This window comes from Peromyscus eremicus, chromosome 3 (assembly GCF_949786415.1).
Source record: "Peromyscus eremicus chromosome 3, PerEre_H2_v1, whole genome shotgun sequence".
Classification (NCBI taxonomy): Eukaryota; Metazoa; Chordata; class Mammalia; order Rodentia; family Cricetidae; genus Peromyscus; species Peromyscus eremicus.
This window is the reverse complement of record NC_081418.1, coordinates 65,204,383-65,231,296: the sequence shown is the minus strand read 5'-3', so window position 1 is coordinate 65,231,296 and position 26,914 is coordinate 65,204,383. Positions and strand designations below refer to the sequence as shown.

General features: G+C 43.2%; 1 protein-coding gene across 2 annotated transcripts; it reads right to left on the bottom strand.

Moving 5' to 3' along the window:
* Positions 1-1,680: 1,680 nt before the first annotated feature.
* Positions 1,681-24,723, bottom strand: Fam221a (family with sequence similarity 221 member A). 2 transcript variants are annotated; one of them, XM_059257824.1, is made up of 7 exons: positions 24,537-24,723; positions 19,699-19,872; positions 15,926-16,116; positions 13,994-14,200; positions 8,543-8,650; positions 7,124-7,206; positions 1,681-2,132 (listed from the first exon to the last, which is right to left on the bottom strand). In XM_059257824.1, the coding sequence occupies exons 1-7, from the start codon at positions 24,599-24,601 to the stop codon at positions 2,064-2,066; spliced, it is 897 nt and encodes a 298-aa protein (XP_059113807.1). In that variant the 5' UTR covers positions 24,602-24,723; the 3' UTR covers positions 1,681-2,063. The 2 variants fall into 2 exon arrangements, with proteins under 2 accessions (XP_059113807.1, XP_059113808.1); XM_059257825.1 differs by having other exon boundaries at positions 7,124-7,203.
* Positions 24,724-26,914: the final 2,191 nt, after the last annotated feature.

Sequence of the window (26,914 nt, the reverse complement as noted above, 5' to 3'; positions counted from 1 at the left end):
TAGCCCCTTAAAGGGAACTGAGTCCTTCCCCAGCCCACCCCACCCCCACCAGAAATCATCAACTGTGAAGAGCTAGACTTCAGGATCCCTATCACAATTTCTAGGACTCTCTTCAATGGCTTCCTGTCTAGACGGGGGTTTTGTTTGGTTGGTTTTTTGGTGGGGGGAGCTGTCACAGAAGCCTTCAATGTCTCTCATTCTCAAGCCTTCTTCAGTCATTGATACTACTGCAAAAGAAGCTTCCTTGCCCATAACAGCCAGCAGCAGCACAGATCGTGGACTTCCACATGGTTTCCAGCAAGGACCATGGATATCAACATGGCCTCGGGCAGCAACATGGACCACAGACAACTTAGCCTCCAGCAGCAGCACAAACCATGGAGGTCTTTTGAGGAGGCCCAATCCAGAAATGAACCATTCTCCATCTCAGACATCCTGCCATTCGTTGCTTGGAGCCAGGGAAATGGTGTGACTGGGCAGCACTTGCCTAAGCTCCAGGCTGCTGCACACTACCCTGCCAGCTCTACTCAGCAACAACGTGCCATGTTCCCACACCTGTGGCCACCACTGTGTCTGTAGTGCTGCCTCATCCCACATGGCGTGCGACTCCATTCTGCTATCTTTTCCACCTCTCCATCGATCATTTATTCACTGAAGTGGAACTGCAAAGTGCAGTGTGTCACACAGTATATTTTTTTACCCAAACAGCTTTACATGCAAATACTTGTTGCAATGAGTCATTGGTCTGGTTCCAGGTTTCTGGTTTTTGAAGCACCATGTATACTGGACTATCACTGAGACTCATCTCAGATATCCTGTTCTTGCCCAGAGTCAGGGTGACCTTGCAGGGTCAGCACCTTGAGGCTGGTTGGTCCTTGCCTCCTGGCAGGCAGAGAACTGGCCTTACTCAGCAGTGACAAGTTCTTTGTCCACGACAGCCATGCTGCCCCTCCTGTTTTTAACACTCTCCCACCCCTGAGTTTCTGACCTCTTTATTCAGTATTATTCCAAATAACTTCTGGAACTCCATATGGATATTCTATATCCTCTGCACACTGTCCCTGCAATCTCTAGGACCAGTTGCAGGCACCTTTGTCAGAGTTCAGATGGCATATCGGTATGAGAGCTTCCACCTCATCCTTTCCTACCAAACTTCGTATTCTTTTTTCCTCCTACTCTTTGTCCAGCATAGTCTCAAGATCTGCTCTCAGACATGTTTCCTGGGTTCCAACCAACACCCTTAGACCAGAATCTGCAGTCCATTCAGGCCGTAACTACTCTCCTGTGGAAAGACTATTTCCCAATGGGGTATACTAAGACCTGATCCTGATTATTAATTTGGAGTCAGTGAAAGGTAGCGGGAGTGGATTTTGAGAATGACAAGTGTCAATTTGTCATGCAACTGCCTTAGGTTATTTTTAATTAAATTTTTACTACATTTAGATGTATGTATGTATGTGTATATATATGTGCTACACAGCAGGTGTCCAATACATTTATACACAATGGGCAACTTGGTAAGACAATGTAAAAAAAAAATCAAGTGATTTTATTAGAAAGAGGCTTATAATTTTAAAATATAATTTTTAGTTAAACACGTAAGTTAACATTCCAAAGCTTAAAAAGTAAAAACTAATGGTTTTAACTTTCCATTTTGAATGAAAATCTGGCCCATATGTATTTGTTTAAAGCCTTTAATAATACCCTTAATTTTTAAGATAGCCTACAAAAGTTAAATTATGATAAACTAAAAATACCTACTGTACTTTCAGGGTTTTAATCATATGAAAATAACATGTATAACTCACTAAGAGAGAGAAAAGGTGTACATATGCTGAGGCAGAAGTACTGTGACTTCAAAGCCAGTCTAGGCTACACAGTGGACTATTTAAAAAGCATTGAAAGTGCTAAGTCATGAATTCTGACAAATTCCATTTCACTTGTTTCAATAAGCTAAGCAAAATTCAAAAGACATATGTATACATTAGGAATTACATAGGCTGAGAGAAAATAAATAAGTAGAAGATGCATCCGGATGGCGGCTCCAATCTGTCCCATAGACTTCAAGAAGGCTTTGTACCTGCTGGCGATGGGGCTTTTCCTTTCCGCTTAGCAGCTTTTTCCATTTTTAGCTGTAAATTTAAAACATTTACTGATGAAATTTTTAAATTATCCTAAATAAAGGCTGTACGTACCTCGTTAGTCATGCCTTATTTAGCATAGCCACACCAAAGTTTTTAACTGCTGAACACTAACACCAAAATCTGATCATTAAAGGAGCATGACTGCATTCTTTAAATGACTGGCTTTAGCTCTTCAGAAGTTTGATAAAAGGAATATATAAATGAATATTGCCTTGGATAAAAATAAATGTGAATGTCACTGAAGTATTTCTAAATGCTTAAAATCGTGATGGTACTTCCGGCCTATGCCTGTTGCTTGCAGTTACAGAATAAACCTTAATTCAGCAGGATCATCTGTCAACACTGGCACCATTAAGGGTGAGTTCCTAGGATTCCAAAGCGGGGGACCATAAGTGGCAGCTGTCTAACTTTGAGAAACACGAGCCTTTCCACGACAGTAGGGACTCTGGGACTCCCCGTAACACAGGCACACCTACTTCTTCGTCATCACCACTCACAACAACTCCCAGGCACAATATCAGCCTCAAACTTTCAAGGGGACAAACAGAAAATAAAGGGCCCAAAGTGGAAACAGAACCTTTGAGCTTAAGTGACAGAAGTCATATCAAGAAACCAAGGGGAAATGGAACAGGGATAAATATGATCAAGTAAGTTACATACATGTATGAAATTCTCAAAGAATAAAAAATAAATTAAGGAAACCAGAAAAAAAAGTCAGGAGGAAGGTGTTGCTGAGCGGCACAGCATGTGGCTAGCAAGTACCAAGACTTGGGTGTGATTTCCAGCAGAAAGGAGGGGATGAGAAAGGGCAGAACAGAACAGGAGGTACAGAAGGGGAGGAGAAAGGAAGGAAGAGAAGAGGAGCGAGGGCGAGAAACTAGCTGGAACCCGGTAAAACCAGTTTACCGTACCTGTCAAATTACAAGTGATAAATTGCCAGTAATAAAATCCAGGTAACCCATCTCCCCTTTTCCCTTCATCCTCTTTGGTTGACACCTCACTCAGACACTGTCAGGTCATTTGAAAGGTTCTGAAGAACACCCCACTCAAAGGCAACAATTAGAGGTCCTTTTCAGTAGTTTTTTTTTTGGGGGGGGGGTGAGAGGGAGTTGTTTGTTTGGGTTTGGGTTTGGGTTTGGGTTTGGGTTTTCAAGTCAGGGTTTCTCTAGCAGACCAGGCTTGCTGAGAACTCAGATATCTGCCCGCCTCTGCCTCCGAAATTCTGGGATTAAAGGCTAGTTTTGGTTGGTTGGTTGGTTTTAATTCCCATACAAAGTCATAGGCTTCATGATGGTGTTTTGCATATGTATTTTGTTTATCCTTCTCCCCATCCCCGTCTCCCCTCCTGCTGGCCCCTTCCTTCCCAGTATCCCCTCTGCTTTAATGTCACCTGTATTCACCCTCTTTCTGGTTCTCTTGTTCTAAACAGAACATTTGAATCCTACCTCTTTTCATTTGTTTTGTTTCTTTAACCACAGTATAGATACTTCTCAGGATTCTTCAAAGGTATAAGTAAAATCAAATATGTAATGAATGTATTTCATAAGCACTCAGTAAGGTAGGTGTGGGGGTTTGAATGAAAGTTCCCAGGAGTCTCAGGCATTTGAATCCTGTTTGGGGAAGATTAGGAGGTGTGGCCTTGCTTGTGGCAGTTGTCACTGGGGACTGGCTTTAAGGATTCACAGCATTTTGAGTTAGCCCTCTGCCACCTGCTTGCAGTTGGAGGCGTGAGCTCTCAGCTGTTCCTGCCACCCTGCCTTCACTCCCTATAATGGATGCCACCCTCTCCAGAACTTTGTAAGCCCAGTTACTTCCTGTTAAATTGCCTTGGTCATGATGTTTTATCACAGCAATAAAAAGAATAATACTACACTAGGCATGGTGGCATATACCTACAGTTCCAGAACTTGGGGAACGGAGGCAGGAGGATTGGCAGTTCAAAGTCAGTCCCTCAAATGTATTGAGTTTGATGTCACACTGAGCTACCTAATACCCCTCCCCAAAAATCAATCTGTAGATAAGTGCTCAACAACTGCTAGACTTTTTTCATCTCATTTAAGGCTAAGTGTTCGATTCTTAGTGATATGAGAAGCAGGGGAGCAGAAAGTATGCCAAACAAAAGCAAAAGGCCAAAGCAGCCATTGCTCATTTGAAATACTATTTCACAAAGCCAGGCAAAGTGGCACACACAGAACTCCCAGCACACTAGAGGCAGAGGCCAGGTGACTATAAGTTCACAGCATTCGCATGTAGAAGGCCCTGTTCAAAACAAATTAAACTTCAGACAGTTGTTGAAAGACAAACAGTACTTATCAACTATCCATGTAGTGAGGTAAAAGGCAAGCTATCTCTTTCCCAGACCCTGCCCTGCTTTTCTAAATGTCCCAACACGAACCAAGTGTCTTACCCCTAGCAGACTTTAGTACTAGTTTCCTAAGTAAAATTTTCCTTTCTTGGGGAAAAGAGACCAGGTCTTATCAAAGCAGGAAGAAAATGACTTAACCTGATCCATAAAGTAAATACCTTACCAATAATCTCCAAAAGCAGACAGTAAACCATGTTAGCATGTTTAAATGTTCCTCAGTCACACTAGCCATGGCTTAAGTGCTCAGTAATCACAGTGTCTGGCAACTCTCACCTGGACTGCAAAGAAATAAATCCTTTTCGTCATTGCAGAAAGTCCTTTTGGAAAGCTCTGTTCGGGCTGCTTTAACAAAATACCATAAACTACATAAAATACATAAAGTTGACTGTCAACGCCAATTTCCACTAACCATTAAGACTCCCCATGTCAGTGTTCCAAATAAATAGCGACGGACAGAGGCAACACATAGCCTTGCCCTTGAACGAGGCCCTGAAACATCCAACCCAGCTTCCTACTCATCCCTTTTGCTCAGTGGTTTTGGAGTAAAGAGCGAGTACTAACCACATGCGTGGTTCATGCCAGCTCAAGGGAAAGCATTCAATGTGGACTTCTTACTTTCATATTCCATTAATTACATTGCAAAGTGTTTAAAAACTGTGTCAGGAAACAATTCATCACATGGGCTTAGAGAACTCCATCTCTACCTGCCAGCAAACAAATACCACTAGCATGCTTTCAACACAGCCAACACTATTCAGGCCCATGGTGGGGGGGGGGGGCGCAAAGGGAGTTTTAGAACCCAGAAAAACTAAAATTAACCTGTAAGTGTGTGTCCCAATAATGAAGATTGATTGGACTGTAAGTCCTGCCCCTAATGGTACTACAAAAGCAGCCTTTTAACTCCAACTCGCCTCTAAGGCCTTCAGCTATGTGTTTCCCCTTGCTATGTCCCCAAGTGTTTGAACCCTGCCAAACTCACATGCTGAACCCAATCACCGATGACAGGAGGAGGAGTGTGAACTTTCGGTGGAAGGTCGGGTATGAAGGTAAGCACTCAGGAGTGCAGTTGGTGTCGGTGAAAACGATGCCAGAGAGCTGCCTTACCTCGTTCACTGCCACACAGCAAGAAGAAGGTGCCAACTATGGACCAGAAGGCAGCCCTCACAGGACACCCAATCTGCAAGCACCTTGATCTCAGACTTCCTGCCCTCAAAAACTTGGTAAGCTTCTACTGTTTAGAAGCTACTTAGTTTATGGTATTTTGTTAAAGCAGCCCGAACACAGCTTTCCAAAAGGACTTTCTGCAATGACGAAAAGGATTTATTTCTTTGCAGTCCAGGTGGGAGTTGCCAGACACTGTGGTTACTGAGCACTTAAGCCATGGCTAGTGTGACTGAGGAACATTTAAACTTACACAGTCACGTGTGGTAAGTGATTACGGCACAGACAGAGACAGTTTCTATCACTACACAATGTCCCACCATTTACCTCTGCCTACACTATGTCCAGAGTGCCCCTTCCCGACTTCAGAGGCCTACACTGTGTCCAGGACACCCCTTCCCGACTTCAGAGACTACACTGTGTCCAGGACACCCCTTCCTGACTTCAGAGGCTACACTGTGTCCAGGTCACCCCTTCCCGACTTCAGAGGCTACACTGTGTCCAGGACAACCCTTCCCGACTTCAGAGGCTACACTGTGTCCAGGACACCCCTTCCCGACTTCAGAGACTACACTGTGTCCAGGACACCCCTTCCCCGACTTCAGAGGATACACTGTGTCCAGGACACCCCTTCCCGACTTCAGAGGCTACACTGTGTCCAGGGTGCCCCTCTCAACTTCAGAAGCCCCCATCCCCATCTTCAGGATTCCTCATGGGGCAGCTGAGATAACCTTGTTTTTCTTTTCACTTCCTGCGCTCTTGCATAGAGAATTTATTGACCATTCTACTTCTGCATCCTCCGTTACACGGTGAGCTTAGCGAGGCATCACGTGAGGGACAAGAGAAAGGAAAGGAGAGTCTTACCCATGTGCAGTTTTTAGTTAACTGTGTACACTGATGAGGTGCAGTGTGGGTCAACATCAGCCTGAGATGTACAATAATTCCATTAAGAGAGTTGGCATATCTATTAGCTCTAGCATCTACCACTTCTTTGTTTTAAGCCATTCAAATCCTCTCTGCTCGCCACTTGGAAGTACACAGCTGCTGACCCCTGGTGTGCTACAGAGCATCAGAATGTGTTCCTCCCAGCCAGCTGCACTCCTGCACTCATTAACCAGCCTCTCCCCTGACAATTACTTATTTAAAAAATCTTTAAATCATGCATAAAAAATTCAAGATACACATAACTTAAAATATGCAGATGGTTGATGTTTATTTTACTTCTGTATTTAATCAATATTTATGAATTTCATGAATCAAATGGTAGATTAGTCCTATTTACATATCAGTGTTATTTCTATCTGAATTGTTCTAAGGAAACTTTAACGCCTGATACCAGCTATGAGTTAAACCTTTACACACTATTTTCAGGATGCTGCACATACAAGATCTAGTCTTTCAGTGGTGTCTATGTTTCAAGTAAAACCTTATGCAAGTAAATTTCCGCACTTACCTTTTCCTGGTATCGTCTTTCAAAGTATGCCATATCATCCTCATCAGGTTTCCTTAAGGAAGAATTCTGAGTGCTTGGACCTGCTAATATGAGAAAAAAAATCCAAGTTGTGCATTTATAACATTACATGTCCCCCAAAAGGAGAAGGAGAGGAGGCAGAACTCCTTTATACCTAGTTTATTATTCAAGTAATAATAGTTTATTATTCAAACCAGAAATGGCCTAATGGTCCTCATATTAAATTCTTTCTTAGCAAGAACTCCATCACAAAACAAAAGTAATTTCCAGTGGCAAACATTCTCCAAATATTCAACTGGATCTTATTAAATAATACCACACAGCTATTCCATATGAGCAACCTAGAGTTAGGCACTGAGAGGTAGAGGTAGGAAGAGTTAAAACTAGAGGCAAGCCTAGGCTACCTATATAGCAAGTTCCAGGCTAGCCTAGGCTACAACACTGTATCAGAAAGTAAAACAGAGGGACAACAGATGATTTGATCCTCCACATACACACACACACACACAGCAAGTAGTCCTCTGACCTCCACATCTACACCTACCACCACTACCACACACACACATACACACACATACACACACACACACACACAGCAAGTACTCCTCTGACCGCCACATCTACACCTACCACCACTAACACACACACACACTCACACACACACACACAAATACACTTATTTTCCAGCTATTTTTTAGACTGTAACTAGAAATCCATATTATACTTTATGAGATAATATTCAGTACTATGCACTACTGAGGCTGTCTATAGGCAACCACAGAAATGATACTAACTGCTTTGGAAAGTTCCAGAACTAAAATAGTTTTAGCCATCTCTCATAGTATTTATTTTGTAAAATTAACCAATAGCTGCTTTATGTTCTGAAAGGAATTTAAACTTGTTTTTATGTATGTCCGTGTGAGTGGTAGGGGTTGGGTTGGACTCTCTGCATGGCCCCCAGGTTCCTCAGAATTGCAACATTCCCTCCAAATTGAAACATTGCCGGCAGGAGGGGGAGGCTTTTCCTCTACACTCTCGGAGGAAAATAAGACGTAAACAAAAGGTCACCAGTGGGAAAAATAAGAATTCCCAAGACTCTCCCAGCAGTGGAAAAAAGGAGTAAACAGTTGCCCGGACAGAGACAGGCAAACTGTGGAAAGAGATTTCCGGTGTGTGCGGCTTTTCAGAGTTGAGGTCTTCCTGGTAATGCAACTGCTTTTGAGTTATCTCTGCTCCTCACCACACTCCTGTTAGTAACCCCAGTAAAAACTCATGAGTTCACTAAATTGGACACTGGTACAATCCTTACTCTGGTCTGTTGCCTGGGTAGCAAATCAAAGTTCTATGCAAATCAAAGTTCTATATTGTTACTACACCCAAAAATACTTGTAACTTCATTACCATCTGTTGGTGTTTGTGGAGAAGAAGTAGATGGCATTTGCCAGGCTCTTAGGAATGGGTGGTCCATGGCTGAAACTGGAGCATTCAAAACTTCAGCCGAGGGTGCACCTGGAAACAGAGGATACGGAGAATGGAGATCCAATCTCTACTCATAAGGATACAAGCAATTCATCACTTCTACTGTGAAGTAGATCAGAACATCAGCAGATTGTTAGGAAAAATTCCAGTGCATTTTAGCTGGCTACAGTAGCACATGCCTATAATCCCATACTTAGGTAGTGAGACATTAGACTAGTTTGAAGAGCACATTGAGACCTCAACACACACACACACACACACACACACACACACACACACACACACAAGCAACACCACCAAATACAAATAAGTAAACAAACAGGAATCTTTATTTTAAATTATTTTTATTTTCAGTGTATGGTGTTTTGCCTGCATGTACATCTGTCTAATGTGTATGCCTGGTGCCCAGGTGTTGGATCCCCAGGAAAAGGAGTTACAGACAGTTGTGAGCTGCCATGTGGATTCTGGGAATCAAACCCAGGTCCTCTGAAAGAGCAACAAGTGCTCTTAAACATTCAGCCATTTCTCCAGACCAATGAATTTTTATTTTAAATTTTTATTTACCACACAAAGAAAAACATCACTTTAAAAAAGTGTTTTTGCATTTCTCAGAAATTTTTCCCCTGAAGGAAAAAATGTTAGTTCCTACTGTAACTGTCAGGAAAGAAGTATCAGACCTAATGTAGTCATGAAACACTAAAACAAAGCTGAGCCTCTGATCCACTCCTTCCTAGAGAACCAGTGAGCTGCCCAGTGTTTGTCAACCGGACACAACTGGAGTCATGGAAAAGAGGGAGCCTCTCCTGAGGATTGCCTCCATCACACTGTCCTGGGGGCACGTCTGTGGGATGCGTCCTAACTAGAATGATTGATGGGGCTGGAGAGATGGCTCAGTGCTTAAGAGCATTGCTCTTCCAGAGGATAAGTTCAATTCCCAGAACCTGTATCAGGTAGTTCATAAATGCCTGTTAACGCCAGCTCCAGGGAATCTAACGCCCTCTCCAGGCCTCCAAAGGTACCTGTATATGTGTGGCTTACACACACATACACCAAAATAAAAATAATTTTTTTTTTGTTTTGTTTTTTTGAGACAGGGTTTCTCTGTGTAGCTTTGCGCCTTTCCTGGAACTCACCCTGTAGCCCAGGCTGGCCTCGAACTCACAGAGATCCACCTGCCTCTGCCTCCCAAGTGCTGGGATTAAAGGCATGTGCCACCATCGCCTGGCTTACCGGCTTAAATTTATTTAAAAAAAAAAAAAAAGAAATGATTGGCTGGACAGTGGTGACGCTCGCCTTTAATTCCAGCACTCGGAAAGGAGAGGCAGGTGAATCTCTGAGTTCAAGGTTAGCCTGGTCTACAGAGCGTGTTCCAGGACAGCCAGAGATGCCCAGAGATATCTTGTCTTAGAAAGAAAAAAAGAAAAAATCCTCCTACCCGAAGGTCCTGAGTTGTATAAGGTAGATCAAGCCATGGGAAGCAAGCCAGAAAGGCATTCTTCCAGCCTCCACTTCAGGTTCCAGGGTGGCCTCACTCAAGGGTGGATTATCACCTACAGCCCTTTCCTCCCCAAGTTGTTTGGGGGCAGTGATTTATGAGAGTTGACGGAAAAGCAAAGAAGGACAACCAAGTATGAAAAATGAAGGAAGTTCTTTTTTCAATGAACAAGGAAACATACACCACCCTCAAACTACAAACTACAAAGACCAACTGCTAAGGGCATTAACTCTTGAACCAAAAAGAAGCTACAGAGAAATATATAAAAACCATCCTATCTCCCTCACAGACCACCTCCTTGGAAATGAACTTTCAATCTAACTGGCTGACAAGCTAGTCTTAATCTCCTAAAGTGCACAGCACAGAAAAACTGCTCATTCTTCCAATTCCTTCCCCTGCCTGTCTCCACCACTCCCTCCTGCGACTCTGGGGATACAGGAGGCTCAGTCCAGTTGGGCCTGTCCATCCTCGCTTGCTGCATGGGTTCTGGTCTCCAGCATTAATGGCTGGCCTCATTTTTAATTTGGTCTGGTCCTGGTGGTCTCCCATTTGCTCTCATTGCAAGTGCAGGTTCTACCATGCTCCAACGCCTGTAACTTCCCATCCTGAATCTTCCAGTGCTGGGGACCCACCTCCAGCTATGCTCTGGGTCACCTGAGTCCCACTACAACAGACTGCATGGCGGACCCATCTCACAGCTCAGCTGTCTGCCAAGCCCTCCTGAGTGCTGGAAATTATGGACTGCTTCCACATCATAAAGGAATGAAGTCCCGGCCAGAGAGCACCGTTGTCTAGAACTCTACATGGCTCAGAGCAGAAGCCTCACCATCCCTGGGTTCTCCTTCAAACAGGACAAAAACTTCTGCATCTCCTCTCCTCACCCACCTTTCCTTACCACCCCCTTCCCTCATGGGTTTTGGTGGTTTGAGTAAGAATGGCTCATGTTTGAATATGTGTCCCCAGTTGATGAAACGTTTGGGAAATATTAGGAGGTGTGATCTTATTGGAAGAGGTCTGTCACTGGGAATGGGCTTTGAGGTTTCAAAAGGCCATGCCATCCCCAGTTAGCTGTCTCCTAGTTGTAGCTCAAGATGTGAGCTCTCAGCTATTCCTACAGCCAGGCCTTTACTTCCCCACCATGGACTCTAACCCTCTGGAACCATAAGCCTGAATTAAACTTTCTTTTGTAAGTTGTCTAGGAAATCACGTTGTATCACAGCAACAGAAAAGTAGGACAAGGGCCAAGATGAAAGGTTTTCTTTCTTTACACTGCAGTGACTTGAGGGATAAATATTAGAAAGGCCAAGATGCCAGTTCACCACCACTATTCAGATGGTTGGAAAACTACTAATAAAAGGATTGGAAACAGTGAGGGGGAGAAAGGCAAATATATCATTTGCAAACTATACTGAAAATCCATCTAAAACTCCCAAGTTTGAGATCCCACATGATAGAAGGACTCCAAAAAGTTGTTGTCTAGGCTCCACATGTGCTCTCATACATAAACACACGTGCCTACATATATACACACACAATACATAAACGTAATTTTTAAATTTTTTTTTTTTTTTTTGGTTTTTCAAGACAGGGTTTCTCTGTGTAGCTTTGCGCCTTTCCTGGGACTCACTTGGTAGCCCAGGCTGGCCTCGAACTCACAGAGATCCGCATGGCTCTGCCTCCCGAGTGCTGGGACTAAAGGCGTGCGCCACCACCGCCCGGCTAATTTTTAAAAATTTTTAAAGATTACATAGAAATCATAAGAACTGTGTGGGCCTTCTAAAAAAATAATTTCAGAATTCCACTTGTCTGTAGAGAAAGGCAAAAATAAATGAAGATAAAATATTATAAATTACCAGTTCTTTCTATATTAATCTGCACATTCGATGTGCTAGTAATTAAAATATTGCAATGTTTTTATTTTAAAAATTGGGCCAAATTTCTGAAAAAAATTAAAAATAGGCCAGGAATATTCTGAAATAGTAAAATTAAATCATAAATGAATTCATTTATTTACTCTGAGCCTACAATAATGGAAATAAAATGGTCATACAGAAAGAGACACGAATGAGGCAGACCTAGTAGAGAGCAGTCTCTAGGCTGCACCCAGTCCTACTAGCTGATGAGGATGAGCCGCAGGTGTAGCGTCTCCACTCCTCATGTGTAAAACAGGAAAGACAGCTTACCCCCCAGACTTACTATAACAGAATAAATGAGATCCTGAGAAGTGGTTGGAACAACTCAGAGCAGTACAAAGAAAGCTTCAACCTTCATCATCATCGTTTCTGCACTTGCACTTGGGTTTTCTGAAGCTGTTACATGAACCTGAGAAAATCCTGTACATTCAATCTACAGAAAAATTATGATTATATAAAATAAAAATTATATAACAGGATCATAATTTTGACAGATGAACACCAACAGGAGGAGTGTTAGATATCAAAGCCTACCATGACACAATAAAAAACTGAGTATACGTGATACTGGCACACAACAAGTCCGGACAGACTATGGCAGCATCTCTGATCATTTGAGAAAAAGTGGCAGCCATCAATCTGAACAAAAACTGAGTTAGACATAATATCTCACATGTTCATGAGAATAAATTCCAGATTCATGAAAAAAAGAAACTATATATTAAGATAAAGTGAAGAGATGTCCATTTATAAAAATCAAAATGAGGCCGCACACCCTTAATCCCAGCACTCAGGAGGCAGAGCCAGGCGGATCTCTGTGAGTTCGAGGCCAGCCTGGGCTACAGCGTGAGATCCAGGACAGGCACCAACACTACACAGAGAAACCCTGTCTCAGAAAAAAATAATAATAATAAAAATGGGGAAAAAATGGAACAGGAAAACCTAGTTACAAACTTAAAAAAAAAATTTAACATCAGGAGCTGGGGAGATGGTTCCTGTTAGAGAGCGAGCGCCTGCTGCTCTTCGGAAGGGTGTGAGCTGCGTTCCTGGCACCACGGCAGCTGGCTGACAACTGCCTGTGACTGCGGCTCCCGGGGATCTGCCACCTTCTTCTGGACCCCATAGGCACTCAAACACATAAATAAGAATAAAATAACATTTTTAATGTTAAAATCAAACGGTACATGACATTGGAGAAAAATATCGGCAAAATAAACACAAGATTATTAGTTACATTAACATTTAAAGGACTTGATAACGTCAGTGAGAAAAGATGGGAAAGGAAAGAAAAGGAAAAATGGAGCGGGGAGAGGAGAAAGAGCAGGAGCAGCGTTACAATAGCAAGTCGCACACAACAGAGTAACAAGTACCTATATCATGTCAAACAAGTGTCATCCAGCTACTTCAATAAATAGGGGCATGGACTCAGGTTTGGATTAAGTATTGCACACAGAATCATTTTTTTTTTTTTTTTTTTTTTTTTTGGTTTTCCGAGACAGGGTTTCTCTGTGTAGCTTTGTGCCTTTCCTGGATCTCGCTCTGTAGACCAGGCTGGCCTCAAACTCACAAAGATCCACTTGGCTCTGCCTCCCGAGTGCTGGGATTAAAGGTGTGCGCCACCACCACCTGGCTCAGAATCATCTTTTCTTTGGTGTTTTCTATAACAGTATGTTGTATAGTGCAACAGATTTTTAAAAATAAAAACCAAATAAGGGAACTTTTTCTGGAAAAAAAAAAAAAAAAAAAAAAACATGACTATAAACTGCTAACTAAGGCCAGGCAATTGTGGCACAGGCCTTTAATCCCAGCCCTCCGGAGGTTCAAGACCAGCACGGTCTACCGAGTGAGTTCCAGGACAGCCAGGACTGTTACACAGAAAAACCCCGTCTCAAAAACCAAAACAAAGGGGTATCATTACTGTTGGTGCACCTCGTGCCAAGCTTACACTTCAGTGTTTTCACTTACCAATGCCGCTCTCATCCAAGCGCATGTAGCCTTCTGCCAATGAGCTGAAACCTGTCAGACCTCCCATGGCTGCGTAAGGAACATCCTGTCCCACTGGTTTTCCCTGAGCCAGCCTTTCCTGTCGCGTTTCCACCACTGTGTCATGGGCATACGCGGGCTGGCCACAGAGGCAAGTGAAGCAGCTGCGGAAGCCTGAACACTTGAAGCCTGAATTAAGACACCAAGGGCAAAATGTTAAGAGTAAACGCTAAACCGCCCACCCTAACACATTCATCTTAGCCAAAGCCAGCTAAGGGTAGGTCCTCTGACCCTGGATCTCTTCTCTGCAGCCACTGCTACTGCAGTGGTTCAGGGGGTGCACACTGAAGCCGTGTGGGGGGGGGGTGTTTCAAAAACCAACTGGGCCCAAAGGACACTGAGGTAAAAACTGGAGTGCCAGAAAATACAGACCCTCTCCTCAAAAGCTACATTAGCACTGAGCACTGTGGTGAATTCCTGGAAGCTAAGCACCCTGAAGGCTGAGACAGGAGGATCACAACTCTCAGGCCAGACTAGGTCTACACAGCAAAACCCTGCCTCTAAAAAATGAAATAAATAAAGGCTGGAGAGATGGTTCAGTGGATTAAAAGCACATACTGTTCTTGCAGAAGACCTGGGTTCAGTTCTCAACACCTACATGGCAGCTCACAACTGCCTTTAACTCCAATTCCAAGGAATCAAATGCCCTCTTGCCCTCTTCTGGCTTTTACCAGCACCAGGTGCATGCATACATACACACACACACACACACACACACACACACACACACACACACACACACAAAATTTTTTAAAGCAGCCATATTGGAATGGAGACCAGAATATATAATGCAAAATCTTCACCTGCTCACATCACTTATACCTGTGTACGGGAACCAAAGCTCCTAAATTTTATACAACTAATTCCATCCATACTTGGCAGATGAAACACATTTACTCCTGCTATTGTCAGTAAAAATGTTTCTCCAGTTGAGTATCCTTTATCCAGAATGCTCAAAGTCAGAAATGCTCTGTTTTTTGGATTTGGAATTGCAACATGTAGAATTTACTGGCTGAGCACACAAAATCAGAAAATCTGAAATGTTTGTCCCAGGTTGTTGCATCTTTTTTACTTATAAAATCCCTCTTTTAAAAGTCTGTAAAGAATAAATTTAGGGTTGTGGGTGTCGCTCAGCGGTAGAGGGCTTGCCTAGCGTTCATGTGACCTTAGGGTCAATCACCAACACCAAAACCCACAGCAAAAAGGCACCAGGTTGATTAAACTCTCATTATTAAAAACATTGTTGTCATCTTCAGGTTCATTTATTTTATTTTATGTGTGTGAGTGCTTTGCCTGAATGCATGAATGCGTGCAGTGTCTGTGCCTACAAACGGGTGTAAGCCCTCACGGAGGTGCGGGACCTGAACCTGGGACCTCTACAAAAACAGTCAGGGTTTTCGCTGCGGAGCCATCTCTCCTGTTACTGACACTTTTAATCAGAGCTGGAGAGACTGGCTGCTCTTCTGGAGGACCTGGGTTTAATTCCCAGCACCCACACGGCAGCTCACAACCAGCTGTAACTGCAGTTCCAGGAACCTGGCACCCTCCTCTGGCCCTCCACAGACACCAAGCACACACGTGGTGCACAGACGTGCATGCAGACAAAGCACCCATACACCTTAAATTAAACTCAATTTAAAACTTTAAAATAAAGCGGTGTCTAGTAATTCTTTAAAATCTATCCCTATTACTTAAATTATTTAAATTCTATAACACTGAAGTTTGTTATTATAAATCATACCAAGGACTGAGTATCTACCCATTGAAATTTGCTTTGTAGCTAACTAAACTGTGACATAAATTCATGAAGTATTTAATATAAAGCAGTCTGCAACTGTGCATGCTGGAACTCACAGGCGTTGCATATGAAGCCAAGTGCAGGGCTGTGCTGGTCAGCGAAGTGTTTGCAGCTGCAGCGAACAGGCTGGGTGCCATTCTGAGGGACGTACTGGTAAGCCTTGCATCGGCACCCCGCCACCTGGCAAGGCAGGTCAATGGGGCGCTGCTGTGGAAGCGTTTCAAAGTCTGTTTTATGCTGTTTATACCTTTAAAAAATAGAAACACAAAACACAATTTGGATAGTGTCAAACATTACATAACTGTCTATTAAATGCACATGTAATTATTTTGATTCTGTTTTTATCTTTCGTTATTTGTATTAATAAGGTAAAAATAACTGCTTCCACACTCAGCATTTCTATCCGCTTTGGAATGCAGTATTCACTTCTTCCGATTTTAATTTTTGGTTATTTAAGAAGTTTCACAATCGTATAAAGAAATATAATTCCCTTAAAATACTGATCATTGCAGTTCTTTAGTGTGGATGAAAAAGTTCCTTTTGTGGGGACTACTGGAGATCAAACCCAAGGCATCATGTATGTTCAGCAGATGTTCCACTACTAAAGTATAACCAGTCACACAAAACAGCTCTTTATAAAAAAAAAAAAAATGCTTTCTATCAAGTCAGGTGTAGCGGTATATACTCGTAATTTCAGCATTCAGAAAGTGGAGGCAGGAGGATCATGAGTTTGAGGCCAGCCTGGACTGTACAACAAGACACTGTCAAAAAACCTCAGGTGTGAGGGAAGTGGAGAGATGGCTCAGAAGGTAAAGGTGTTTGCTGCCAAGACTGATGACCTCATTTTGATAACCACTCCCCTTAAGTTGTCCTCTGCAGCACATCCACACTGTCGTGGCATGCCTGTGTGCTGGGCGTCCTCTCTCTCTCTCTCTCTCTCTCTCTCTCTCTCTCTCTCTCTCTCTCTCTCTCTCACACACACACACACACACACACACACACAGAGGGTAAAATTATATAAAATTCCTAAAGCTAGGTAGAATGCTCACCTACTATGTACAAGGCAGTGGGTATCCTAGCACACCAAGAAAACTAAAGAGGCCTGTGAGATGCCTCAGTGGGTTGAGGGACTTGCTGCCAAGCCGAATGTCTTGAGTTTGATCTTCTGGACCCACTGACCTCCACGAATGTACACACACATACATGCAAACATACATACATACTGAACAAATATAAATGTCAGGTTTTTTAAAAGAATGGTTTTCATCAAAGTGCATCAATTAAATTTATTTTTATGCTTTGCTATCTAAACCTGAAATAAGTTTAATAAAATTTTAATATTATTTACTTAACTATAATTTAAATTTTAACTTTCAATATCAAAATGAACTAATGGTATTGATAAATTTTTTTTTTTTTTTTTTGGTTTCTCTGTGTAGCTTTGCGCCTTTTCCTGGATCTCGCTCTGTAGACCAGGCTGGCCTCGAACTCACAAAGATCCACCTGCCTCTGCCTCCCAAGTGCTGGGATTAAAGGCGTGCGCCACCACCGCCCGGCTTTATTTTTAAGTTGTATGTTTTTTAGCTTTGCATACACATAAAATAATCTTTTAATTTTTGAAAAGAGTATTACAAAACAACCAATTCCATTTGATATTTCAAAAAAACTTTTAAAATTCCATCCTTTCACCCTAGAAATTCATTTTGGAAAATACACCCTAAGTTAATAATTGCACATATAGATAAGGGTTTCGTATAAAGGCAGTGTTAGCAATAGTACATGTACTAGTAGATATTGATTATAAATAGGCATCTTTATAAGCATAAAAGAATGGATAAATCCATTACTTGAGAGGGCTCTTTTTATCTAAAAAGAATAGGTGTTTATCTAAACAGTAGGTGAAACTCTGTTTAGATAAAAAACCTTCATAGAATCACAGTTCTACATATAAAATATTTAGAAGTTGGGCTGGTTAAAGCCAAGGAAAGGACAGGAATTGGAGTCCCCACTTCTGTAACCTGCCTTTCTACCTGGCACACCCGAGTCTCACTCACAGCTTTAAGAACAACAGAGAACAGCTCTGGACAAGCTGGGACATGGAGGAATTGTTAAAAACCTGCCTGAGATTACTAATAGCCACACGCATACACATTTCCTGTGATTCGTTCATGAAAAAAACAGTGCTATGTTTTAATGCATGCACAGAATATACAACTAAATGAACAACGCAAAGAGAAAAATTATACAGATAAAATAGAAAGTACTAACAGCAGCAGGCTTTGGGTGGTAAGCGCTCTACTTTTTATATATTCCCAGTTTTCCTTAGTAACTATGTTTCACTTTAGTAACAGAAAAACATATGTTAGGTAGGTATTTCATTAAGTGATGAATACCACAGAGAAATTTCTTCATCATAATTGGGTTGGATTTTGAGGGTCATTTACAGCAACACAAATTCCACAAAGAAACTGGCATTAGATGTTCACAAGCATAAATTATAAGACAGCACAAATCTGCCCAGCCCCTTCAGTTTTGACAGATATCAACATGTACCCATCATCCTCCAGTCCTCCACAGTGCTTTTAGTTATGGTGTCTAGGTAAGTCTGAAGCCAATCTGTACACATTACTCATCTTAGCAACTGCCTAACAACTTCTGGCAAACTGCAACTCTGTAAATAGCAACTAGACAAAGAGTCTCTCAGAAGGAGCCTCGGAAGTTGCTGTTGAAGCAGGGCAGTTCCCCTTCAATGAATTCCTTAGAACAAAAAGTAAAACCTGGTCCCTAAGAATAGCTACTAGGTTCGGTGGTTTCTTCGTGTTGTACTTTTTACAAAGCTGTCCGGTCCTTTTGATATTTACAACTGTGACGTGACAGAAAAATCCAAAGGAATGCACATGCACAGCAATACAAACAACACACATATTGCTGGCCCCTCAAGTCTCTTCTCTCAGTGATACTCGTGAACACAACCATTTGAAGTCGAAAGAATTTGTATTTTTCATTCGTTCAAATGAAATGGTATGGGGCCAGGTATGGTGGTCACACCTGTCAACCCCGCACTGGGGAGAAAAGAGAACATGAGTTTGAGACTCCTTAGGATGACACAGACAGTTCCAGGCCAGCCTGGGATATATAACGGGACCCTCTCACAAAAAATTGAGCAAACAAATATAGAATGAAAAACACCAACCCAGCACTCCCTGAGGGTGTGAAGAGTGATTCGTAACCCTGAGGAGAAGTTGGTCTATTGCTGGATGAATAGCCTGACCAGCACGGGTCAGTGTGACCACCCAGTTCCTACCTGTCTAATAATGGGGCCAGTGGGTGCTACTTTCACCACACTGAAAGACCCCTGGAAAAACATGACTCTGTTTCTCCCAATGGCAAGACAAGAGTTGCTCATGGTGACAGACTCTGTGACGAGTTTTAACACAGCATGAAAGTTTATTACCGTTTCAAAACCTTTGCGTAGTTCTAGTGCATAGTTATGCACATGGTGACATCAAATGTTTCTTAATCATCACACTGTTATTTCTAGGAGGAAGATGTGTTTTTGCTCTGGCTTTCGTTCTCTAGCCTTCAGCAAATCAGCGATGGGGTGGGCTGGAGAGACGGTTCACCAGTTAAGGTGCACCCTGCTCCTGCAGTGTGCTTCCCGACACCTACCTCAGGTGGCTCAGATCCATGTGTAACCACAGCTCCAGGCAGATCTGATGCCTCTGGCTGGGCAGTCACCTGCACTCACGTGTACACACCCACCCAGAGACACACTCACATACGTAACTAAAACTGAAATTTTTAACAAGTAAATGATACAATATCTTACCTATGCGTACAAAAACACGGTGTCTCTGGGCCAATAAGTTTACAGTCCATTCCTGTTGGTGACCGCCAGCTCACAAATAACCTGTTCCGTAAACGCATGGGTAAGACTTTTTTCTTGTATTCTTCATACTCTTCAGGAGTAAAAGGTTTCCCTCCATCGTCCTCACCAACAATTCTACAACAACAAGAATTGCTTTTAACCCTCGAGTATCTTCCAGGCCCAAAATATTCAACTCTAAAATTAAATTATTCCTGTATATTTAAATGAAAAGTGGCTTTGACTTTGGATTTTTTACTTTCAACATAAATCATAGCCAAACTGCAAACAGTAACAATAAAACTTTCGCTTCTGATGGAGTTCAGGCTGTGCCACCCATCCCCCCCAGATTTGGCAAGCACCTTCTTGAGCAAACAGCCAAAGCAGGAATGCCACTCCCACCATCCCAAATATTCTTCCCTGAAACAGGTCCCTCATTCCAGGAGGAGCCTCCCTCCACCTACATACTAGCCTCCGAAGACACAACAGCACTGAGAAGCATCTAGACCAACAGGCCTTGCTGAGTTCCCTAGTTCACGCTGTCCTCCGGTCCTTTCACCCTGCTGTCCTCCGGTCCTTTCACCCTGCTGTCCTCCGATCCTTTCACCCTGCTGTCCTCCGATCCTTTCACCCTGCTGTCCTCCTGTCCTTTCTCTCTGGCTGCCCACCATCCCACAAACCTGAGCATAACAGCACAGGATTTCCTGTGTGTTTCTTTTCTTTCACTCCCATGCCACATAGCATTTGACTCTGTAAGCATTTCCCTTGTCAACCTTCCTTTTATTTTAGGTACTTTAGCCATGAACCCTGTGATGTCTGAGGAAAGAAATCTTTTCTCCATTCTCTTCCCATATAAAAGATTGGAGGTGACAATGTTTGAACATGGCTTTACTGATTGTAGTGTCATATAAAAGATTGGAGGTGACAATGTTTGAACACAGCTTTACTGATTGTAGTGTCTGACTGAGAAATGTCCCCCACAGGTTCTTGCATCTGAACACTTAGTCCCCAGTTGGTGGCAGTGTTTGGTGAGGTCATGCAACCTTTAGGAGATGCAGCCACGCTGGAGGAAATGCATGGCTCAATGCCAGCTTTGAGAGATTGTAGCTTTTCCCCACTTCCTGTTCTGTCTCTCTCTCTGCTTCCTGTGTACAGACAGAAACTGATCAGCCATCTTCCTGCTCCTGCCACCATGCCATGCCAGGCCATGCCATCCCTGCCATAATGAACCCATAAGCCCAAACAAATCCTTCCTCCTTGAACTTCTTTTGACCATGGTATTTTATCACAGCAACAGAAAAGTAACTATACAGTGATCAAGGTTTATCAGTGGATTACCACATACTCATCTCAATCTCTACTTTAGTTCTGAAGCAAACATTCATTCCTCTCATTAAAAGCTAGAGCCTAAACTAGATATGGCGCCCTCCTGCAATCCCATCCAAAATGGTTAAAGCAGGAAGATGAATTAGAGGCCAGTCTGGAATACACAGCAAGACCCTGTCTCGAGAAAATAAAAATCTTGAGCTTAAGCTGCTAAAAGTTATGTTTTCACCCTCTTAAAACAGTACCTAAAGCTGGGCACTAGTGGTTCACATCTTTAATCCTAGCACTCGAGAGGCAGAGGCAAGGAGACCTCTGTGAGTTCGAGGCCAGCCTGGTCTACAGAGTGAGTTCCAGGACAGCCTGAGCTACACCAGAAACCCTGTGTAAACCAAACAAACAAACAAAACAGTACCTAAAATTAAACCTCTATCAGTGCAGAAGCCAGCATAACTTCTTGGCATAGCTGACCTCTGGGCAAGCTGAAGGTCATGTGAGCTCTGAAAAGATGCTTTGATTACACAAGCCCAAACTCATGGCATATAATGGATGATCAGATGTTTTGAGGTTTCATAAGATTCCAAAATCTTATGAAAAAATATCAGCCTGCACTATGTCTATGGGGAAAAATTGCTTTGCTAAAAGAAAGAAAAAATACAATTAAAAACAATTTTAAAGTTGTTCAAAGTGGAAGAAATTTCTATTTGAAAACATCTCTCTTTAATTTCTTTTTTTCTAAATAAATTTATTTATCTACTTATTTTATAACCTGGCTGAAGTGTTTATAGAATGTCTATATGATTTTTTGAACATTACATACTTTTCCATGTTTTGAAATACCTGGTTGCAGCAGAAAATAGAAATCTAGCCTTTATTCCCAGCACTCAAGAGGCAGAGGCAGGTGGCAGAGTCTGAGTTCAAGGCCAGCCTGATCTACAGAGCAAGTTCCAGTACAGCCTGAGCTACACAGAGAAACCCTGTCTTGAAAAACTAAAGAAAAAAAAGAAAAGAAAATAGAAACCTAATTCATAAGCTAAACAATCAGCACAATCTTCTCCTTTGCTTTTTTAAATAAGCTTTTTAAAACTTGCAAATAAAATTTCACACACTAAAATTAACTAGACCCAAAGCCTATATATCTCAATGAATTTCTACAATGTTAGAATGGCCATTCAGAAGCTGTGTAGCTTCACATTAGATTTTATACTTACACCATGGAATGTATTTCTGTGCACTTACCTACCAAGAAAACAGAAAACCCACGACAGAGTTAGAACTAGAAAAACAGCTTTCTACCCTCCTTCATTGCTGTGCCCATCACCTGCACTCAGTCCTTCCTCTTTCCTAATGCTTACCCTTTCTGGTTCTCTCCTTTATCTGCTTGGATTTTTCTCTCCTTTGCTTAAACATTCTAGATACACAATAGTTTTTAAAAATGAACTTATTCTGAGATAAGGTTTTATTATAGCCATCAAAGAATATCAATAGTACCAAAAAATCTTATGTCAAATGCAGATCTTTCAAGTAAGGGAGTATTGGTATTTAAATTCAAACTTTATTGTATATCCATTGTCTCCAGGTTGCCTTGTTCACCTGCTGATTTGAGTCAGTGGGTCTGAGTGAGTCTAAGGTCCTGCTTTCCTAGTAAGCCCCAGGTGAGGTGGTTGCCAGGGGCCCCACCTTCTGAAACTTTGAGTAGAAAGACTGTATACTCCCTCCAGATACCTCCCACCCAAGGTAAGTCAAAATTAAAGAAAACTTAGGAAGAAGCTTTTTGTTTGGCATTTTTTTGTGTTTGCAGAACCCAGGGCCTTGCACTCATTAGGCAATGGTCCTGCCACTGAGCTACATTTCAGTCCTTAGTTTTTCAGCAGGTTCTCCATATGTGGTTTAGACTGACTTTGAACTCACTGCCCTCCTAGACATTTCCTCGGAGCTGAAATTACAAGCCTGGGCCGCTGACAGTAGGAAAGTTCGTTCCTGATGGAGATCATTTGGTAGAGCCTTCTCCAAATAATCCTCTTATATCTAGTAGCCCAAGTCCTCGTGTTTCTCAAAGCTTGTTGATGGTAAAGGACATGATAATCTCTCTTAAAGGGATATGACTCATGACATTTAGGCTTGCAAAAAATAATTTTCCATGAGCCTGTCCCTAGCATTTTCTGGACAAGAGAAAAGTGAAAGTCCAATCCATATTTGTAAACATGTAAGTCTTCAGTCAACCTCAGGATCAAGTGGCTTCTTCCCAGGGAAAAGCCAGAAAACCAAAACGAAATGACGCCTGCTTGGGTAAGAGGGTTAAGTATGTGATGGGTGAACCTGCCATGAAGACTCTGTGCTGGCTAGTTTTATGCCAACTTGACACAAACTAGAGTCATACAGAAACATGAAATCTCAGTTGAGAAAATGCCCAGGACTAGATTGCCCTGTGGGCAACCCTGCAGTTTGACTGCTGATTGACGTGGGAAGACCCAGCTCACTGTGGGTGGTGCCACTCCTCGCGGTTCCTAGGGTGCTCTAAGAAAGCAGGGAGAGCAAGCCATGAGCTGCAAAGAAGTAAGGAGCACCCTTCCATGGGCACTGCATTAGTTCCTGCCCTGACTTCCCTGGATGATGGACTACAAGCAGTAAGATGAAATAAATCCTTTCCTCCCCAAGTTGCTTTTGATTATGGTGTTTTATCACAGCAATAGAAACCTAAGACAGATGTAATCAAGCTGTTACATCTCACATTTCCTGTTCAAAATCTTCAGAAAGTTCTAAACATTACCCAAAACTACACTAATGGGGCAGTATGCTGGGAAACCCAACCGCCTAGATGCCCCCAAATGACTTGGAGAGAGCTCCATACATTTGGGCTTTTCCTTTGTTCGCACATATCCTCCTGCCATGACGTCTACAATCCCCATTTTCCCAGTTTCCCAACTGACAAAAGGAAACTTTCTTAGGAGATGGGGATTTGGAAGCAGATGTATCAGCCTTTGTGCGTCCTACAGCCAAAGAAGCAAGCATCTGTGTCCCCTGCTGTGGGAGAGGAGCCTCGGAAACCAAGTCCTAAAACCATCTCCCTCGGCTGGGGAGTGCATTCGGCAGTTCACTCCTTACCTACCACTGAATAAATGTGCAAACTGATGTCTACTAACTTTTATAGGTCTCGAGTGCTCAGTATGTAATTCTTCCATTGTCACTAAGAGAAACAAAAAAGGACCCACTACAAAAGTAGTTAATCATCCCTCTTGTCAGGGGAGACTCTCAAGTGGTCTCGGAAGAGACTCATTACAGACTAGAACCGTGTGTCAGCATATTTAATTACAGAAGATGAAATGTGAAATTAATCCAGGCCTCTCCAACAGCCCAGGAACGGACTCCCGAGCCCTAAAGCGCTCGCCTGCCGGGTCCCTGCTCGCCCCACTGTGCACCGACGACGAGACCCAGCCAGGAACCGGAGTCCGCTCCGAGGAGCAGAGTCAAGGCCTCACCTCTTGTACTCCAGGTACTCGTCTACCGCCTCCGCGCCGCCGGGAGGCAACGTCAGCCGCTCCATGGCCGCGGGAAGGGAAAGGAGCCCTAGCCTCGAGCCCTGAGCCCGCCCTGCAGCAGCCAGGTAGGATCCGCCCGACCTGCGCGCGAGCACCAGCCTCGCCGCCAGAAACAGCCCGGCCCCGCCCCTCTTAGCTCCGCCCTCGCCCCAGGCCCCGCCCCTATACCCCTTGCTCGAGCTTAGCTCCTCCCCTTAGTTCCGCCCTCGTCCCTGCAGCTCCTCTCGCTTAGCACCGCCCTCTCCCCTCAGCTCCTCCCCTACTAGCCTCGCCCTCTCCCCTGGGCTCCGCCCCACTTAGTTCCGCCCTCCCCGCCAGAGGTGCACCCCTTCCTAGCGCCGCGCCCTCCCCTTGCACCCTGCCCGTCCTAGCGCCACGCCCCTACCTTATCCCGCGCCCTCCCTAGCCACGCCCCAGTCTGACCCGCCTCGCCCTCCTGCTGCACCCCTGGACTGACCAGGCCAAACCTCTCCACCAGCCCTCGAGACTGCCCTTGTGGCCCACTCGTCTTCCTGGAGCACCTCATTGGTCCTTGAGCCTAACTTAGCTTGAGCACCACCGCCCGACCCGGTACCTGAGCCCTTACAAGCTGGCTTCTCCTGCATAGGCCCAGGCTGCAAAAGAGATGCTGTTTGCTCCCTTCCTCAAACTTTATGCTTGTCACTGCTGCATTCCCAGAGACTCCTTAAGAACAAGGAAGTCCAATGCCCGGCTGGATACAATGGGTTCACAAAATAGGGCTTTGTACACCTCTTTTCATTTCTTCTGTCTCTTGAAATCTAAGTGGTCTTGGAGAGGTGGCCACTTGGAGCCTTTAGGCTAAGAGTGCTTGCTGAGCAATCCTAAGTACCGGAGTTCAGAACCCAGCACCCACATAACGAACCAGGCATCTCACAGACACCTTATACCCCAGTTTCAAGGTGGGCCGAGACAGGAAAATCAAAGAGGCTTAGGGGCTTTCAACCTAGCCAAGAAAACTCCAACCCTGGGTTCAGGAAGTGACTATCTAAAAGAACTAGATGGAGAGTGGTAGAGGGAAACATCAAACACCCTCCTCTCTGTGCTTAGAACATGTGACAAGAAAAAAATGTTCTCTGAAAGTAAATAACAAGTCTGAGAAAGAACAAATGGAAACAATTCAGTCGCGTTCTTGCCGCCTGGGTTGGAACCCGGTGCCTTTCAGGTGCTACCTAAGTAAGCACTGTACCGCCAAACTGTGCACCTGGCTCCAAGCTAAGTCTGTTTAACGTTTAAAAAAAAAAAAAAAAAAAAAAACATGCGTTTTATATAAAGATGGAATTATCATTTATTAGTAATTTACCCATAAGTTGCTCTGGCTAGCTGGAAAGGGGTAAGAAATCCACCATTACTCAGGAGAAAAGAATCCTTGAACATTGAAGCTCTCTGGGGACCAGATTTAGCATCCTTTGTTAATCATCTTGCTTAGCAGATCATTGCATTTTTACAGATTCAAGGTTCACAGCAACTTGCATGCCCCAGGTCAGTTGTGGCTGTTTCCCAACAGCGTGTTTCCACTTCAGCGCACTACCAACTGAGCTATGTCTTGGGACCAGGATGATAATGATTTTGAGAAAAGGTCTCACCATAAAATCACGCCTGATTTAGAACTCACTATGGTGTCCAGGCTGGTTCACACTTGTATTCCTCCTGCCTCTGCTTCCCAGGTGCTGGGAATGGAGATGTTCTTAACGTTAAGTTTCTTAATGTTGGTAATGTTGTTAGCCTTTCACTCAAACCCTTTTTTAAATTATTTTTAATTAACATACAACATATTGGATTCCCATAAGGCTTTTTAATACACCACTAGTTTTGTTAATTCACCCCTACCCCTACCCTCGTCCCTACTGTAACCTTTAACTTCCAGTATCCCCCCTCTACTTTCATATCACGTGTTCTACTATCCCCTCTCCACATTGAGGCCCCTTTCCCTCCCCCTCTTATGGGATCTTTCTGGCTTACTGACCTCTACAGACACTCCATATTAAATACAGAAATATGTAAGTTTGAAACTCAGATCCACATTGAGAAATAACATGTGACATTTGTCTTTCTGGATTACCTCACTTAGTTCAATATTTTACTGTTCATTTTCCTGCAAATTTCATTTTTCTTCCCAGATGAATAAAATCCCATTGTGTCTATACACCACATTTTCATTGTCCATGCAACAGCTGATGGACATCTACTCGGATTCCATTTCCTGGCTGCTTTGCATTGAACCACAATAAACATGGGTGTGCAAGTGTGTCTATAGTAGGAGATAGAATCCTTAGGAACTGTGTCCAGAAATAGTGTAG